At 38.6% G+C, this 18,422-nt stretch overlaps 2 protein-coding genes, 1 long non-coding RNA gene and 1 other non-coding gene across 7 annotated transcripts in view; 2 read left to right on the top strand and 2 right to left on the bottom strand.

The window, feature by feature from the left end:
* Positions 1-2,954, bottom strand: part of banp (BTG3 associated nuclear protein) — a 50,125-nt gene extending 47,171 nt beyond the window's left edge. Inside the window, exons 1-2 of the mRNA XM_016668222.1 lie at positions 2,581-2,954; positions 145-223 (exon numbers count right to left, since the gene is read on the bottom strand). Of these exons, the coding sequence (XP_016523708.1) occupies positions 145-214 (70 nt within the window). The 5' untranslated portion in view covers positions 215-223; positions 2,581-2,954. The remainder of the gene's footprint in view (positions 1-144; positions 224-2,580) is intronic.
* Positions 2,955-3,851: 897 nt separating this feature from the next.
* Positions 3,852-3,924, top strand: trnar-acg (transfer RNA arginine (anticodon ACG)). Its single transcript has one exon. It is a non-coding gene; the product is annotated as a tRNA-Arg (tRNA).
* Positions 3,925-5,312: 1,388 nt separating this feature from the next.
* LOC103133670 (uncharacterized) lies at positions 5,313-9,607 on the bottom strand. Of its 3 annotated transcripts, none has more exons than XR_001661343.1 (3): positions 9,399-9,607; positions 7,169-7,270; positions 5,313-7,036 (listed from the first exon to the last, which is right to left on the bottom strand). It is a non-coding gene; the product is annotated as an uncharacterized LOC103133670 (long non-coding RNA). The 3 variants fall into 3 exon arrangements; XR_001661344.1 differs by lacking the exon at positions 9,399-9,607 and adding an exon at positions 7,427-7,612 and having other exon boundaries at positions 7,169-7,272; XR_475770.2 differs by lacking the exon at positions 9,399-9,607 and having other exon boundaries at positions 5,313-6,814; positions 6,961-7,036; positions 7,169-7,345.
* On the top strand, positions 7,747-18,422 carry fbxo31 (F-box protein 31). 2 transcript variants are annotated; one of them, XM_007545515.2, is made up of 10 exons: positions 7,747-8,241; positions 11,842-11,913; positions 12,273-12,359; positions 14,274-14,350; positions 14,504-14,671; positions 14,821-14,895; positions 15,647-15,756; positions 15,847-16,000; positions 16,224-16,588; positions 17,271-18,422. In XM_007545515.2, exons 1-10 carry the CDS (start codon positions 7,815-7,817, stop codon positions 17,491-17,493), a joined length of 1,758 nt encoding a protein of 585 aa, XP_007545577.1. In that variant the 5' UTR covers positions 7,747-7,814; the 3' UTR covers positions 17,494-18,422. The 2 variants fall into 2 exon arrangements, with proteins under 2 accessions (XP_007545577.1, XP_016523532.1); XM_016668046.1 differs by lacking the exon at positions 12,273-12,359 and having other exon boundaries at positions 7,748-8,241.

Genomic DNA, 18,422 nt, shown 5'->3' with positions numbered 1-18,422 from the left:
TAGATCAAATCCAGAGAAATTGCCAAAACATTTTAGCTAGTGCCAAAAACCTGGTTTCATCGCTTTGAACAGAGAGACGAAAGCGCTGAGTAAGTCACCGATCAATAAATGCAGAAGAGATGTGTCTCTACACAGCATCCTTACCACTACGGCCATCCTGGTTAAACTCCTCCACTGTTATTTGTACTATTTCATCCAGCACTTGTCCAGACATTGTTCACAGCTGAAATAAGACAATGAGAAAATATTTATCGTCAGCATATTGTTGCACAGTTTGTAACTTTAAGACAAACGAGTTTTTATGTCTAGGCTTTAACCAGACCTCCGTTTCAAAGACCTACAGCTATTTCCAACCCAGAATAAGTTCAGCCTTATTCTGAACTCACACTGCAATATGATCACACCTGGACATCTCTAAAAGCACTACCTTACAAAAGCATTCAAATCTTTTAATATTTTTGATATTTTATTACTTTATAATCAGAAACTTCAATGTATTTTGGGGGGATTTGTGTAATGGATAAAGTGGAGCATAATTGTGAAGGAATGAAATTGACACTTTTGAAAAGTTTTAATGAATAAAGATCTGAAAAGTGTGCCAAGCATTGGGATTCAGTTATTTACTTTAACACTCCCAAACACAGTCTAATTACCTCCAGAAGTGATATCAGTAAATAGATTTTATGCGAGTTTATTCTACGAATAATAATAATAATGCAGCTATTCACTAAAAATCTACAGAGGTTTGTCTTAGAACATCAGTGAACAGCTAGAATCATGTAAAGAAGCAATCACACACCATACTTTTTATAATTTTATTTACAAACTTTAACAAACTATGACTCATTTCCCTTCCACATCGTAATCATGGTCTATTTTGTGCTGATCTATCAAAGACATTCTATAAAAATGCACCAACGTTTTTGGCTGTGTCAAGGCAATACTTAAGTTGTATGAAGGTGCAATGAAGTTGTAATTAACTTTTTTGAAAGTAATGGTGGAGTGGACACGACGTGTGACGATTGTTGGTCTGCAGTAGAGGACTGCTATTTCAAAAAAGCTTTTTAAATAAGAATGCTATATCAGATATAAACTCTGGACTGAATTTAGAAAGTAATTTATATAAATAGTAAAAACTAAACATGAATTTGTTTGATTTACTCATGTGAAAGACCCAGGCAAAAAGAGAACATACATAATCATACATACAACATATCTGTATACGATGTATTTCAAAGCAGTTTTCAGTTGTTTCAGAAAAGCTCTGGCTTCGATCGACAAATGTGCCTGAACAATTCGACACAGATCTTTTGCATTAAACAAAAATCTAAGTCATAATTTATTTGACTTTGTTTTGTTTTTTTAAATTGCATAACACGGCTGTGTGTTGCCGTGTCTGTGCACGGACATTGTGTGGCTTAATGTACTTGGCAATGATAGATGGTTACATCTTGTAGTTTGCAGATATTTGGCAATGTTTGGCAAATTGCAGATATTTGGCAATGTTTTGTGGCCGTAATGTTGTGGTTGATACCTACGAATGCAATTAAGGACATTCAGCAGTAAAAATGTTGAATATAGAAGTCTGACAAAATATTGGGTCCCTGACAAATTATGTTTCTGGATCCATATCTAACTTGCAGTTAGTTATATAGGTAGTTCTGAAAACTACAGAAAAGGTCCATGCTGCAGCTTATCTGTTTAAAAAAATATATATAACAGATGGGGGCGGGGGATGTTTATTGAACTAAATAAGACTTATACCACATAATACAAACATTGGTCATAAAAAGTCTAAGTATATTATATGTATATAAAACTTTACAGAAACCGCCTGCAAAAAAAATCAACACTTACATAATTTATACATGAAAAACTTGTCTTAATTGCAGAGTAATAAAAGGTAGTAGGCCTAAGTATATTTTAAATACATGTTTTCTTGCTTCCATGTTCAAATAAAAAATAAACACATATGAGCACATTGAACTTAGTAACAGTGCTGGACTTTGCGTATTATTGGGTTATTTTTTGTCAACTGTCCGTACTGAACCTGCCTTGCATTGTATTACCAACAAATTAAGCTCTTACCATCAGTAAATAGAATCAGGTCTTTTGACAAAGCCTTATTTTAAAATTTTTTCTTTTAAAATAGATCTCCAGAGTTAAGATTTGGGGCTAACAGAGTGCGCGGGTACTCTACAACCAACCGGAGTATGGGCGGAAAATTAACATGCACTACTCGTGTGTTGTTAATGTTGTAACGATGGTAAATTTGCCAATGTTTCTACATTTGCATTGCCTATCAAAGCCAAAACCAGACCCGTAGCTAGCGGCTAATGTTAGCAGGAGCGCCACAATCCTGTTTGTGAGCCGCCTTGCTAACAGCAAAGCTAAGGAGTGAAACCAAACGCTATTTAGGCTAGCTTAGTAGTTAGGATGCTATGGGGCCTAAAGGCCGCTGGACTGTAACACAAGAATCACAGAAAGTTAAAAACAGCAAACAAATGACATTTTAACTCTGCATCCTCGACCCTAGCTCTCACACAGCGACATGCACCGTGTAAGATTGGGTTATATTACCGTGTGAATGACGAATTCTCGTGTTGTTTGTAGAGATTCCGATAACGGCGTCGTTCCTCGCGAGAGATGGAGCCTGTGCCTCTACCTGGCTGCTCCTTCACTCTGCTCAGCAGTCTGCAGGGGCCGCACTAAACATTCAGAGCCGCTTGATCGAGAGGAAGGTTAGGGACCATCTAATCGTAGCTGTAAAGACTATGTAATGCTCTTTAGAATGTTGATTATTTAATAATGTCGATAAATATCAACTGCATGCCTTAATTTTATTTATGTTACCACATAAGATGTTTGCTTAGAGCAGGGATGCCAAAGTCGGTTTTCTTAGACCTTCTAATGAGCCATCATTTGATCCAGGTGCACCAGGGAGAACTAAACCATGCAGGATCCCGACTTTGGGCACCTGCTTAAAGTGCTCTTTATGCTTTTCAAGAATCGATCTATAATTCCAGGTGGTTGCGTTTGCAGTTTTTTCTTTTTTTTTCTTTTTTGAGAATGTTAGGGAGACATTCTCTCCCTAACATTTCTGCTAAAGGTTGTAAAAGTTGTACTTTACAACCCTTAGAAAATGTAGGTCAATATATTACCTAAATGTTCTTAAAAGGGTTAAATAAGAAAATACAGCCTTAGATAATTTACTAAGCTATGTGGTGACAGTCGTTCTAAACGAGAATATATATTTAGTGTATTTTTCAATATTCTGTTTAAAGTACACTGTAACGAAATCTCATTTGACTTTAAGAACCAGCAGGAGGTCATTAAGTTATGTCTGATCAGGGGTCATTCTCTGACAGCCTTGTCAATATGGCATTGTGTGCTATGGGTATAATATAACAGCTCTAAATGAAAATGAGAATGGAGCATTTTAATGACCACTATCTTCATAATTAAATTTGTAATCTACAACGCAGTCAGGTAGCACGCGATGACTTTAGCTTAGTGGGAATGAAATATTTGTTTACTAATTAGAAAATGAAGTAGAAATGAACAAATTGGCAAGGCGTGAGTATGAAATGGACGAATTTGCAAATGCACAAATTTACCTTGTGCTGCTAGAACAAACACTGTCTCGGGAAAACAGCAGACGATAAACGTCGGTGTGTTTGACACAGAACCCAGAACTCGCAATTTTAAGCTGAATTAGCCATATCCATTGTATTAACAAGTCTCGGTTTGTTGCATTTTCGACGAGGACGTAAGGAAATAATCACCAATAGAGAACACGTGTAGACACACCATCTTTCAAAGAGAATAGTTGTTGCTCAGCTGTCCGTCTCGGGCCAGTGGCGCAATGGATAACGCGTCTGACTACGGATCAGAAGATTCTAGGTTCGACTCCTGGCTGGCTCGAATATTTTTCTTTTTGTACAATTTTTTTTGTCAGTGTTAGGTTTTGTACATTACGTTTGGCAGTCTTCACAGACGAAAATCAGATTCGTGTCGAGATAGAGAGACGGTAACGTGACGAGGTGGTGAAAGGTAAGACCTAGTAGGTCCTGCATTCACCATAAACAACTTTTAAACTATTTTAGTCAATTTTATTTATAATGCCCTGTATATATAAATTGAAATCTCAAAGGGCACATTCACTCACTATTGATGGCAAGATACTGGATTGTAGCTACAGCTGCCCTAGGGCCGTGTGACTGTCAGTAAGCAGTAGCATAAAAAGTGCATCCATTTAAATACAGTAGTTACTGCTGTACATGTTTTCATGCTTCCATAAAGCTAGCTACCTATGAATTTTACACACATAAAATCAAGAATAATTGCCTTCACTTATTGGTCTTTGATTTGACTATCTATCACACAGTCTTATTATGACAGAAAAGGGATGTTTACTACCCATTACCTTTGTGCAGATAAACATGTGGTAGTTGCCAACCATCACTGTTTCATGTAACAGGTTGTGAGGTCAGCAGCAGGCCTTGATCCAGCGCTCGCATTTTTCCAGAGTCCGTTTGAGTTTGAGAACAGAATAAAATCCTCAGGGTAATGGCTGTCCCTACTGAAATCATTTGACCATACATTTGTTGCGAAATCTCTATGACAAAGACTTTTGGGACAATGTAGCCTCCAGAAAATTTTGTTATGTTCACAACTTTCACAATAAGTTTTGCTGGATGATAAATTGTGCCAAAAGTTATCGCGATAACCAATTATATTGTTTTAATACCATTTACAATTAATATAATGGCAATAGCACAATAATGCAAGAACATATTTTCAAACTTTAAATTCTAATGAACATTGAACACTGGAACTGGAAGGCATTTAAAATATCCAAAATAAATAAAAAGAATCTATAAATAAAATGAATTACTAAATCACTGTGAACAAAATTGTCTTTCAAAAAAAAGGTTTAGTTGAGACCAAAGCACCAGGCCGGAGTCTTTCTTTCTACCAAAAACTGAATGAATAGAGAAACAATAAATCATGCAAATGGAAATTGAGCTAGCTTGAATTTATCATGAGATTAACTGATTTATTGATTATTGTGACAGGCCAACCAGAGGTGAAGTTATTTTCACCAACAAGTGGAGAGAATGGTTAAAATCAGTGGGTTTCTTTAGTTCAAAAAGTTTCTAAGTCATTATCCGTTTGATAATGACTATAATCAGTTGGAGTATATATATGATTGAATTAAAATGTTGTTTTTGTAAGGTGATATTTGTTATATATATTATATATTACATTAGCGCAAAAGAAGTAAACTGAATTAAATTGTTTTCTCCTGTTTCTATTTCAGGAATTTATCCGGAGGTTTTTAATGATAAACTTTGTGGATATTGTTTGTTTTTTGTTTGTTTTTCCACCTTTAATTTCTGGCTGAAGCAACCAGGGCAAAGATCAAACTGTCTCCTTGTTTTCCCATGCCCCCTCAGTCTTTCCACAAATAAAGGAGAAAATAAGCTGCAGTTTAAAGGCCTGCAAAGTGAAAGGCTGAACTCAGTTTCAGTTTCTCAGACGTTTCCAGATGAGGTAAAGATGTTCAGCTCCTCTTCATCATCTGCCTGAAGATAAAAACTCACTCACATGTTTCTGCTCTGCTTTAAAGCTGCAGCGCCTGATTCCACAGAGACACAACTCTTTAAGTAATAAAGTTTTATTTCTCTCTCAGCAAAGGTAGGTGACCTTTTCCTAACAGGCAGCTTCTTATTCCACATTTCTGCTAATTAAACGCTCTGAGAGTGCTGGCATGACTCAGATCAGACAGGAGGTTCTGGGAGAGCTGCTCAGTCTTCCGGGGCCGACCCGATCCATTCGGCTGTGGCTGATACGGACGCAACAGCTGAGGTCTTAGAGCACCACTGCCTATCAGCTGCTGGTATTTAGCGTTTCTCTGGCTCTTAAGTCGTGGCCAAACCAAGTCTGGGGAAACGTTTACATTCTGGACTAGAGGAGAAAACCAGAGTACCAAACCAAGGCAACGCCACTCTAAAGACTTGTAGAGGGATTTGAACCCACAATTTTCTCTACTTAACCGCCTGCTCCATCCTCTGAATCTTCCCAGCAGTTTCTATTTTCACTAAGACCAAAGAAAAGGTCTATCAGGTCGCCGTTTTCTGTCTTGTCTGCCCCCACCTCGCCCACTATGATCCCAAACCTCTGCCCTCTATGATCCACAACCTGTGATTGGTTAATGAAGCAGTAGGGAATCTCTTCAGAAACCATGAATTGAACACAGTTCATTGTTAAAACTCTGAGCTCGTTAGTGGGCATAATTAATAATCAGAGTCTGGATAATTTATTGAAGACATTTCTGTTCCAACCTGCTTCTGAAACCTGAGAGAACAAAATTAGTGTCAAACATTTGTACAGCAAAAATGTGTTAGTGAATTATTTTAAAGATATTAATAAAAGTTTCTAGAGGTCAAAGGTCAACTAGCTGTTCCACATTTACAAATTATTATTGAGCAAGCTAAGCAGAACCTCTACTTATACCCAAAAACACCCACACACATACACACACACACACTGAGCCCGCTGTGTGTTTGGGTTAAATAATGTCAAGTTACAAAAAGTCAGAAGTGCATCAGCTGGCATCTTAATTCAGAAATAACTGTGTGTGAAGCTGAGAAACGACAGCGCAAGACCAGGTGTAGCTTCTGTGAAGAAAAAAATAACTGAGGAAAATGAAGGCCTTTTCCGTCAGTGGTTGAGAAGGAGATATAGGGCTTTTCTGACTGTCGATGGGGGTCGATGAAGGGTGATATCAGTGGTGAAAACAAGAAGATTCCTGAAGGACAACAGGATGGAGGTCATACCCTTTTGAAAATTTATGCTGGTAAATATTGTTTAAATGCTTGCAACATTTCTTGAGGAAGACGGCTGAGAAAGTTTCAAGTCAAAATGGAGAACTGAATCAGGAAGCATCTACCTTACCTGCTCGCCTGGGAACACTTCCAGGGTTTCCTTCAGAAAACCTGCTGAGTCCGATTGTAGGGTCACTGAGGTCATCCTGAAGGACAACAGGACAGGAAGAAAACAGGATGGGTGCAGGTTTAAGGTTAAACCGTTTAACAACTCAGAATGAAATCGTTACTTTTCAAACACAAACTTGTAAAATATCACTTTAATAACAGCAAAATACCTGCAATATTTCTTGAGGAAGACTGCTGAGCCCGATGGTAGGTTCATTAAGGTCATTCATCAGTGGGGGGTGATGAAGGCCTTTTGTGAGTACTTTTGACAGCTCTGAAAATAATAATTCAACACGTTTGTACTAGTGTGCTGAATCTTTGTGATTTTGTAGTTTTGTTTTTTTCCCTGTGGTTTGTTGAGTTATTGCTTTTTTTTCTTTTTTGGGGTTATTGTATTTAGGCCGATTTTTTAAATTATTTTTTTTTACCTGTAATTCAGACTTTTTAACTTCCACAAACATGATAAAGAAATGAGCTATTCAGTGACATGCACGTATTTATCCCTTTTGAAGTTTTTACAGGCTAATGTTTCTAGCATGAAATTCCAATAAAATACATTTAAGTTTGTGGTTGTGTAGAGGAAATCTATAAAAATGTTTTTTATGGACATTAATACTTCTGGAAGGCACTGGAAATTATTTGTTTTGAAGAGTCGACGTAATTATTATATGATCAAATGCCTTGCCATAACTGATCCTCAAGCGAGCAGTGTGACGTCAGCTCATGTCCCTGCCTATGCTCGCGAGGACAGAAGGATATGACTGCAGTTGATAGACGTGTTGTAGTGATGTAATTTTAGCCGTTTGTTGACCACGGATGGCTGTTTGTGCCAGGCTTTGCGGAGTCGGACAGTCCCGAAGGTGCCGGAGACGACAGAGGAACGACCAGCAGGACCAAGGGAGCGATTCTGACATGGACGAGGAGGAAGAGGAGAGGATCGTAGGCCAGCGGAGAAGCGACGCAGGTAGCTGTGGAGGCCCCGGGCGCGTCGCCGCCGCCGCGGCCGCAGCCACTGCAGAGCCAAGTGACGCTTGTGAATATGGAAGCGGTCATAACACCAACAGAGGAGGCTCAAACACTGGACCTCCACACCCAGAGTCATTAATGGAATTACCCCCGGAGCTCTTGGTGGAAATATTCTCTTTGCTTCCTGGAACAGTGTTACCAAATGTCGCACTCGTATGCAAAAAATTCAGACAAATTCTCAACACGGAAACCATATGGAGAAGACGATGCGTGGAAGGTAATGATGATGTTGATCAGACCTGAAAACTGCCAACACAGTCCACTGAAACGTTCAAGTTCAATGACTGAATCATTTCTTTATGAATCCTGTCAGCTACAGCTTGCCACAAAAATATGCTGCCGTGGAAAACAAACACACACCCACACACACACACACACACACACACACAGAGAGAGAATCAAGTATCAAGTAGCGTACAGTGACAACATTATTTAGACTGTCGTAATAGTCTGTTGCTTTACTGGGACCTGCCAGCCATTCTCTGCAGTTGATAAGACCGCTGATGCAGGCCTGATCCTTTTTAGCATACACGTAATAACTTCAGACTGTTTGCTTAGGAACCACATGCCACTTACACTAACAATAAACACATTGAAAAGCTGTTGATGTGACGTTAATCGGTGACGCGTGAACAATTTATAGGAAAGGCATTGACTTTAAAATCTATATGTGGACTTATAAGTAACACGGATTAATAAGAGTTAAATGCCGTTGCTTTTCTTGTAAAATTAAAATATTGTTAAACACAGTAAAATCACCAGAATTAAATGTGCTGAGCTGATTTCCACATTGCTGAGTTTCACTGCTGCCAGTGTTGTGTCACGTTCGTTTTTAGGAACTGGCGATTGAAAAACAAGTGGTGCTCAAACTTAACTGATCAACTTTTCAGTAATCTTCCATTTTCATAATAAAATAACAAAAAACAAAAATCACTAAGTTAGATTCACACTCTTCTTACAATGTGATTTTAAAATGCTTCACCTCCTCATTTTTATAAAAAGAAAAACAATCACCATAATCTCATTTTTATATTTGCTTTTTGCACAAGTAAACATGTTGCACAACAACTTTTATGTGCACAGTAGAAGTAGTGCCTTCTACAGCCACTGTCCCAGTCTATTCGTTTAATTTCCCTTCTAAAAGCACCTTATTCCACCAACATTTTACTCTGCTATTTTGGCTCTATTTCTTGTGCAAGTCTTGAGTGTGTTGTGCCACTTTTTGTGTGTGAGTGTGTGAGTGTGTGCGTGTGTGTGTGTGTGTGTGTGCGTGTGTGTGTGAGTGTGTGTGCTACAAACACAGATGAACAAGAACATCTAAAATGAACTTAAATTTTTATGAGCTTGGACAAGGATAATTTTTGGAAAACATACCTTGTTTTGATAACCTTCCCCCTACCACTTACAGACAGTGACTTTATAGAATGACTGCAGAATATACAAAAAGTTTTGTTTGTTTTTTGCTAGACATTGGTATGTTTTAAATATTTTAAATAAACATTTAAAATATTAAGAAAAGGAAGAAATGTCCATATTTAACTTTACTGATCTGTTTTGACCACGAAAGTGGCCTGTATTTAATTTAAAATTGTAGATATTAAAAGGAAAATCAAATTATTTCTTATTTTTTTTGTGGTGGTTTCTGACGAGAACATCCAATTACCAAAAACATGCACAGACCCGTCCCTCGTGGTTTAATGAAAGTCTTTATCAAAAGACTTGCTATTCATTCTTCAGCCTTGTGTAACTTTATAGACACATGATTAGTCTTTTTGCCAGAGGACTATTCCAGGAAATTACTAAAAATAAAATCACACTTGACTTGCAATGCAGTGGGGGGGGGGTATTAAAGCACCAGCATTTAGAGGCAAGTTGCCCAAAGCATAGCAGAAATATTATTCCACAACAAGCAGGATTCACGGCCTCCATGTGAGATTGTTGGTCTTCTCTCGGGAATGGAGAGTAGCAATCAAGTTAAAAGAAACCTAATGGTGCACCGAATGCAGTTTTCTGGCTGATTGCCGATTACCAATCTTTAAAAAGCCTGACCTGCTGATTCCTATGTGGTTGTTGCTGATTTTTTAACTTTATTTTTGTCTGAAATGTTGCTAGGTATAGCACGAAAGTCACTGAGTTGGCAACAGTGAAGAGACTATTGTTAACTGCAAACTGGCAGGCATGACCTGCCAATCAAACCTCTCACGGCAGAGAAAAAGAGGACAGTGGTTGATTTTTAGACATTTGCCAAGGTAGATGAGATCAGTGAGTAAGATGGGCTTCACATGTAAGTATTGGCAGATCATAAAATCTCCCAAAATTAACAAAATCGGGGCCAATTTATCGGTGCACCTCTAATGAAATCAATGAATAAAGTTACACTAGTCTCTATGTTTGCTTTGTCATGTCTAAAAATGTTGAAGTATGCAATTATATTTTTGAACACTGGCAGCTTTTTTGTCTGGCAATGGTAATAGGCTATTTTAACCTGCTTTACTCTGAGGAAACTTTACCGTTAGTTGCATCTCTTAAAAATTCCAAAGTTTGACATGCCTCGGTGACCTTTTACCGTTTGAGTTTTAAACATTTTTTTATGCGCAAACAAATTGATCAAAACTGGAATTTGCACATCAAACTTTAAAGAAAACCAGAAACCAGTAAGATGCGATGTAGATTAAGATTTATGTAAATGACTATGTCTTGTTGGCTTCCTTAATTAATTTATTTTTTTCAGTTGAAGGATAAAAACCTGAAGATTATATGGCACCTATAGTTGCAAAAAGAGTAAAATACCCCCACCTTTATTTTTTGGCTATTCGAGGATAGTACAAAAGCAATGTTTTTTTTTTATTTTATGTTTTATTAAAGCTGCAGAATATAACTTTTACAGAAATATGTCTTTTCCATATTTGTTTAAACTGTCAACATGTCATCTATGAAAAAATCAAGCTCCTTTATCTCCTCCCACTGCTACTGTTGAGGTCTGCAAAAATGCACCACTGCTGGTCAAAAACAACCAGTCAGAGCCAGGAAGAAGGTCTTGTCAATCATGCTCTTGTACACACCGCTCAATGAACTAATGGCAAAGAAACAACTTACTGTTTCAAGAAAAGTGGTTATTCGCTGTGCTATGCTAACTAGAATTAGCATTCGCAGCAGGTGAGTAGCATGTACTGAGTGATTGATGGCATTAGAACCCTCCTTCTGGCTCTGATTGGTTGTTTCTGACTGAGTGGTGTATTTCTGCAGTTAGTACTGGGAGCACTGGGAAAAGGCAGAGAAGCTTGATTTTTTTTTTTTTCACATTTTATTTGTCTTGTATGATATGATATTGTCATGACACAATGATGATTTTAACAAATGCGTATGAAAATATATATGCATTTTTTTTATAAAAGTTTTAAAGCAGAAACGCTTTTTGCTTTATATTTTTATTATTATTAAAATATCTGATGGTGCATTTTACCACTCATGTCCAATAATTTATACAAATGATTACAACTGAAAATAATAATTTGTTTGTCATTGAGCTGACAGAGAGTTGGACATTATCCTGACTGACTCCTGATCTGTAACCTCAGAAGGTCTGTCTCCTTTGGCTGCCCTACAAATACTCTGTTCAGCTGAGCACATTTTATAGTCGAAACATTATTCTGACATTATTTAGATTCCTTAGCAACACTACTCTATACACAAATTACATGCAGATCTGTAAACGCAGCATTTGAAAATAATGTTTTATGTCCATGTTTTTATGTTAATTTTGACCAAAAGTTTACTTTTTGTAACACTAAGTCTATTATACCATTTTTTGTTTCAGAGTTTGGCATGAGGGAAGACCTGAGGAAGATGGAAGCGACTGGAGTATCTAGCCAAGATCTCTACGTTAAACGTCAGTTTCAGTTTCCTGTTGAAACTTACTGAAGCGCTAAATCTGTCACTATTTTATGTCTTCTCAAGCACCTCTTTCCTTCTCCTTATGTACAGTAACTGTTCAGACAGAATAAGCCGAGAAAGGCTTACTTTTTCATTAAGACATGTTTTTCTCCCTCAGTCTGTTCCTCATTTGTGTACTGGTAGGAATTATAAGCATATTTGCCTTTTGTTTTGTTTTGTTTTGTTTTGTTTTGTTTTTTAACGTCAGCTGTTTGCTCCTAAAATGAGCTGTTTTCCCTCCAGTAGTCAAATTCTGGACTGAACCCTCTTTGGTTCTGTTGCTGCTCTACACATACCTATGTTGTGCCTGTGCAGGTGTCGTCCCGCGGGTGAAGTCTGGGCGCTTTATGAAGCTCCTACCTGACTACGAGCACATGGACTATAGAGACGTGTACACACACTGTATGTGGGTTGCTGCATCATGACGGATTGTGTGTTTGGGTCTTCATAATGACGCGACTTTGAAGCAAAGCAATTGAAGCTGTACTTCCTGTGATAACAGTTCATTTGTCGTTTACTGAACTGCCTGTTTGCTGCGAAAAGAGAAGGCAGCTTAAGTTGGTGTGCCACATGTGCTGTTTTGAAACTCAACTGTCTGGAACATAGAGTTCTGGTCTGAAGCTTACTCATTGATCTTGGGCTCTTAATGATTTATTTCAAAAAAATGTCTCTATGTTGCAATGCAACACCAAAAAAAACTTCAACAAAAACCAAAACGTGCATGAAGTGGGATTTATTTTTGGCTTTTCCCTACTCCACTCACGGCCAAAATTATGCATGCATGCAGACTCCAATATATGCACACACACACACCCCCCCTCAATTATCTGGTTTAAATATCCCTTAACAAGTTGCAAATGGACTTCACACCTTTTGCAGCCATCATCAAGCTTCTGGTGTAATTGCTCAATGTTTAACGTCTCTTTTTGCCAGCCTTCGTGGAACTGGCACACACCTGGCTCTCCGGTCTCTTTATGTTTATTCCAAATCCAGTTTCGATGTGTTTTTGGAATATCTGTCCTTGTTGGTACACCTAATTGTGTCCAAGTTCGAACCACCTGATTTGAACTGACTAAAAGAAAATATAGGTTATAATGACTTGGTCTCGGTTAATTTTCTTGATTTGGTTCACTTAGTGCAGGGAACGAGCCTGCCGATATCTTGAAACTGCTGAAACATTAGTTTCACTGTCCAGGGTAAGGCAGGTTTCACATCGCCGCGGAGTGAAAGGGTGATTACAAAAATGCTCCAAAATCAGCACCTTCAAGTTTCACTCAGATTTCCCTTTGCTCACAAAACAAGCCTGATGCCTTCTGGAGGAAACATTTATGATCAGTCAATATAAAGACTGAACTGTTTGACTTTACCGACTATAAAAACGTTTTGAACTCGGGATCATTGTACTGACTCTCAAGTCTGGTGGCGGTGGCAGCATTTAGCTGTGGGACTGTTGTGTTGTACAAAATGGACAGAATAATTAAGAATTAAGACTTCTTCCAAATTCTCTAACTTTACCTCAAGTCAGCTCGCTTTTAAAAATCAGATCTGTGTCAAGAAATAGTTTTAATAAACTCGACCTGTGGTGTAAACAAGAGTGATCAAAAATCCAGCCACAATTATGCAAGAAGCTGAGTGAGGTACCATCTGCCATGTTGTTTTCCTTAAAGTCAAATACGCATGTATACTTTTGACACTGAGAGAGAAAGTCAGCAATTGTGGATCCAATTTTTGATTTGTAGAATTCATTCGTCGCAGCCAGTAAAATCTATGGAAGCCCATTACTGCTATGAAGGGGGAAAAAAGTAATTATGAGTTTTAAAATCACAATTACATGTTTTAAAGTAATAAGTATGAGAATAAAAGTCGTAATTGTGACTTTAAATGTCGTAACGACACATTTTAAGGTCAAAATACTAGAATAAAAGTCAGACGTGGGTTTTAAAGTTATAGCTTTGAGATTAAAAGTCGGTTTTAGAAGTTGTATTTTCAAACCGTCCAGCATGTACACTTAGAACTTGTAATTATGACTTTTATTCTTGTAATTATGACATTTTCACGTGAAAATGAGCGGTGCAAACGCATCATTAAAATCCCAAAGTGAATGTGCTTATGACCCTGAAAAGTGAACGTAAATGTCTCTTTGGCAATAAACTGACCATAACTCGATTTAATTCTCATTGAACAACATGATGCAGTGAGTGGTTTTAACTTCACTTTTACCACCTTTAACCATACGGCATTAACTCTCAGGTGATTATGAGTGCAGTCCTGCTGAAACTTATTACCGTGTTCTGTTGTTGTTCTCTTCTTTTGCAGTGCTTCACCCATATAGGCACATTCTAGGGCTTTGGCAGCCTGACATCGGACCTTATGGTGGATTACTCAATGTCGTGGTAAGTATTTCTGCTACCGTTTGATTATGCTTAATTGTTTTTTAGACATGTTTGCATGAAGACGAATTGACAATTTAGCTTTATTAGCTTTCAGTGTTCTGGCAAAACTATTTGTTTGATTAGGGTGATTAAATAAAGCCATATTTCACCCAGGTGGACGGGTTATTCATTATTGGCTGGATGTATCTGCCTCCTCACGATCCCCGGGTGGAAGATCCGATGAGAAGGCGACCGCTTTTCCGCATTCACTTGCTGGAAAGCAAAAAAGCCACTGTGGAGTGTATGTATGGACACAAAGGTCCCCACAAAGGAGACATACAGGTGAGGGCCGTAAGGAAAAAAAGCCCTTAAAATAAGCTCTTTTGTATATGCAGGATATTGTATTTACATGCAAAATACTCCTTATTTAAAGATAGCTGCTTAAAACAAGTTGATCATTCATTAATAGATTCCATATTCTGTTATTTTAGACGGTAAAGAAAGATGAATTTTCCACAAAATGCAACCAGACCGATCATCACCGCATGCCAGGAGGCAGACAGGAGGTACGTCTAACCGGTTCTACTAGATCCTGTTAATAATTAGTTTTATATTCTGATCTGCTGTGCCCTGAGAAGCATATTTCCCACATGTATTAAGCATTTTCACATATCGCACACATTGTGAATTAACAACCACAAACTTTAATGCGTTTTGATTTTATGTGATGGACCAAGACAAAGTAGAAAATAATTGTAAATTAGGTTGGGACAGGGATACATCCTTTTTTTTTTCTTTTTTGCATTCAAATTCTACCCAACTGAGTTAATACATTATAATTGCAAGTGGTTTTGGGGTACATCTTTTGGGTTTTTGTATTCAGTGATCTGAAAGGTCGGGTTTCTTCCACACATAGCATTTTGAATGTAGGTTTTGTTTTCATCTAACCAAAACACCAGAGTCTAATGTTCTCAGACATGCCTCAAAGGACAGCTTTAAGAGATTTTGAGATTGAGATTTTATGCAAGGATTTTCCAATAAACGAAATTGGATGTAAAAAAAAAAAAAATGCATGCCGCTCTGCAGATTTTTCCTGAAAGGATTTTTGATACTTTGAACCATTATTCTTTTAAATTCCAGTTATGTGCTCAATTCTGTTGCTCTATCCCATAAAAATCCCAACAAAAGACATGGTAGTGTGGCTGCACTCTGATAAAATGTGGTAATTTCCACGTGATATTAATACGTTTTATTCTGTACTTTGCTGAGCCTTATGAAATTCAGAGTTCTTTATCATATGAACGTGTGTTCATGCAGGAATTTCGGACTTGGTTGGAGGAAGAATGGGGTCGCACACTGGAAGAGATCTTCCACGAACACATGCAGGAGCTCATTCTGATGAAGTTCATTTACACCAGTCAATATGAGTATGACGATTTATCTTGCACACATTTATTCTGTCTCTATGAGGCTTCAGTAGCAGCTTGGTGGCTTTTGTCTGTTTTTTGTTTTTGCAGCAACTGCTTGACATACAGGCGGATCTACCTGCCTCCTTTGATGCCTTCGGATCTGCTGCAGCCAGGCTTATTCAAAGGCACATACGGGAGTCATGGCTTGGAGATTGTCATGCTAAGTTTCCATGGGATGTCTGCAAGAGCCACTAAACTCACTGTAGGTTTGTCCATAATCACTGTCAGAGGGATAGAAAAGGGAAATCCTTGGAAATAAATGAAAAAGTTCTTGTAAATACACCTCAGCTATGTTTTCTTACAAATGTGCTTTAAAAATCATGTGGTTGTTTTTTTTTTTTTTTTTAATTCTGTATCTGGAAACTGCCTCTTTCTTCAGCCAATGACCTCAATTACAAATAAAATTGTTCTCTTCCTTCTTTCAGGGAGACCCAAACGTTCCTGCAGGGCAACTCACACTGGATGTTGACCTGAGTCAGCCTGTGGACCTCCCAGAATTGGACCAGCAGCGCAACATAGACGTGCTGTCGCGGATTATATTGGGAATACATGAGAAAGTTCAAAGGGAGGTGGAACAGCCAGCCAGCGACGCCTCTGCTTGTGTCGGACGTGCAGAGGAGGAAGCAGACGGTGCTGCTGCTGAAGAAACGGAGGTCGACCACGGTGCCTGTGCAGACGCGTGCCAGTCTGGCCCCAGCGGTAGTAGCTCGTCTCCTGAGGCTCAGCCCTTTGTTTTGCCTTTAGGGGTCATGGCTCGCAATGAGGTGTACCCTCGCACCTGCAGGAAATGGTGAGGACTCAAATAATAAACCCAAAATGCACATTCTTAGTCCTCATCCTTGCGTCTCTAATGGATAGGATATTCCAGAAGGTTTGATGGAGTAGTGGGAGGAGTAAGGAAGATTTTACAGCTGCACACTTGGTTGTGGAGGGTTACTGTTTGTGGATGTTTGCTGCAGGAGTCTGATAGTCTTTCACATGATGCACAGTTGTATAATGTTGTGTTTATAAAGAAGGAGTGTTTTAAAGTCTGATAGCTTTGCTACTTCATCCATTCAAAATGCTGTTAGGGTTGGGGTGCAGTATGTAACTTGAACATTTTTAAACCATTTCTGCTAAAACTGTCACTGTAAATGACAGTGTAATACAAGACAGATCACCTGTGAAAAGATTGAGCTTCTTCACCTCTTTTACCCGGGATCATTTGTTTTTGCCGATCCCGGGCAAAAACAAACAGCATCAGAGTGTCTTTGCACTGTCTCACCCTTGTGTACGCACTGTTTAATGTGTTAACGGCGGTTACCTTTACAGGAAAACCATTTATTCACATTGGTGGCAATGCTAGCTAGCCAGACCATTCATAGCCTGCTCTGTTGTGGTGAACCAGCTGTAGAATAGCAGCTGTCAATCATGAGGGTGATTGACACCATCGGTATCCACCAGCATGTTGATGAGTTTCGTTTGTGTTTCAGCTTCTACGGAACAGGTCTGATTGCTGGACACGGCTTCACGAGTCCAGAGCGCACGCCGGGGCTCTTCGTGCTGTTCGACGAGGACCGTTTTGGTTTCATCTGGCTGGAGTTGAAATCTTTCAGCCTGTACAGCCGGCTGACGGACCACCTGCCCCACGCCCACGCACCGAGCATGGAGCGCTTTGAGGCTATGCTGCGCAACATGCAGTCTTGGACATCCTGATGCTTCGAGCTTTTGGCAAAATAACCCTTACACATGAATCACCTCCGCTGAGAACGTCACCATCCCAATATCGTTACCCTAACTCTTAATGGTGGAGATTGGGTTTTACTGTGCTACTCTACCTGCTTTGTGTCTCACCCTGACCTAACACACTTATATTTCCCTCACATATGCACTCTGAAGGGCCTCTCATGTCACTGTTTATCACCTCAGCCTGGTATGACCTTAATCTAATTCTAGTGCAGCATGATAACGGGTCACATAAAACTTTATTTATTCCCTGCAGACAAAGGAGAGCGATGGTGCCACTTATATCACCCGTTGAGGATCAAACTGTATGTGCCTGTGATTCCAGAACCATGTCTGTACCCGATAGTGCTTGAAGCAGATGAAGGTGTTCAGTGTATTCCGTTATATCACAGTATTATACCAGCTTCAGTGCCGAACATGTTCAAGTGCATGCTGCGTTTATTTAGATCTAATCAGCACTGCATCCATAACCACTATCTAAACATGTTTGGTTTGTGTAAAGCAGCATGCCTTGTTTTTTTTTTTGTTTTGTTTTTTTCCCAGTAGGTAAATTAAAAAATAACACCTTTAGGTAGGTGCTTCTCTTGATTTCAAGTCCAAAAACAGAATATACAGTTACATTCGGTATGTTCAGCCAGAAAATACCAGGAATTATTTTAAAATTGGCAATTGTTCTCTATCTTCCATTTGATCAAACCTACATTAGCTAACTTTTATTGATTAATTGGTCTTTGAATCATTTTCATAGGCAACACAACACTTAATGTGACCCCACCAAACATATTAGCCTATTATAAAAGCTGGAAAAAATGTATTGTAATGCAATAGGTAATCTATACAGTAGTTTAAATTGACGTAACCAAATATGCTGTTTTTGCTTCTGTAAAAAAAAAAAAAAA

The sequence above is a fragment of the Poecilia formosa genome, unplaced genomic scaffold, assembly GCF_000485575.1.
Source record: "Poecilia formosa unplaced genomic scaffold, Poecilia_formosa-5.1.2 Scaffold13, whole genome shotgun sequence".
Classification (NCBI taxonomy): domain Eukaryota; kingdom Metazoa; phylum Chordata; class Actinopteri; order Cyprinodontiformes; family Poeciliidae; genus Poecilia; species Poecilia formosa.
Note: the sequence above shows the minus strand (reverse complement) of the source record. Positions and strands in the feature narration are given on the sequence as shown.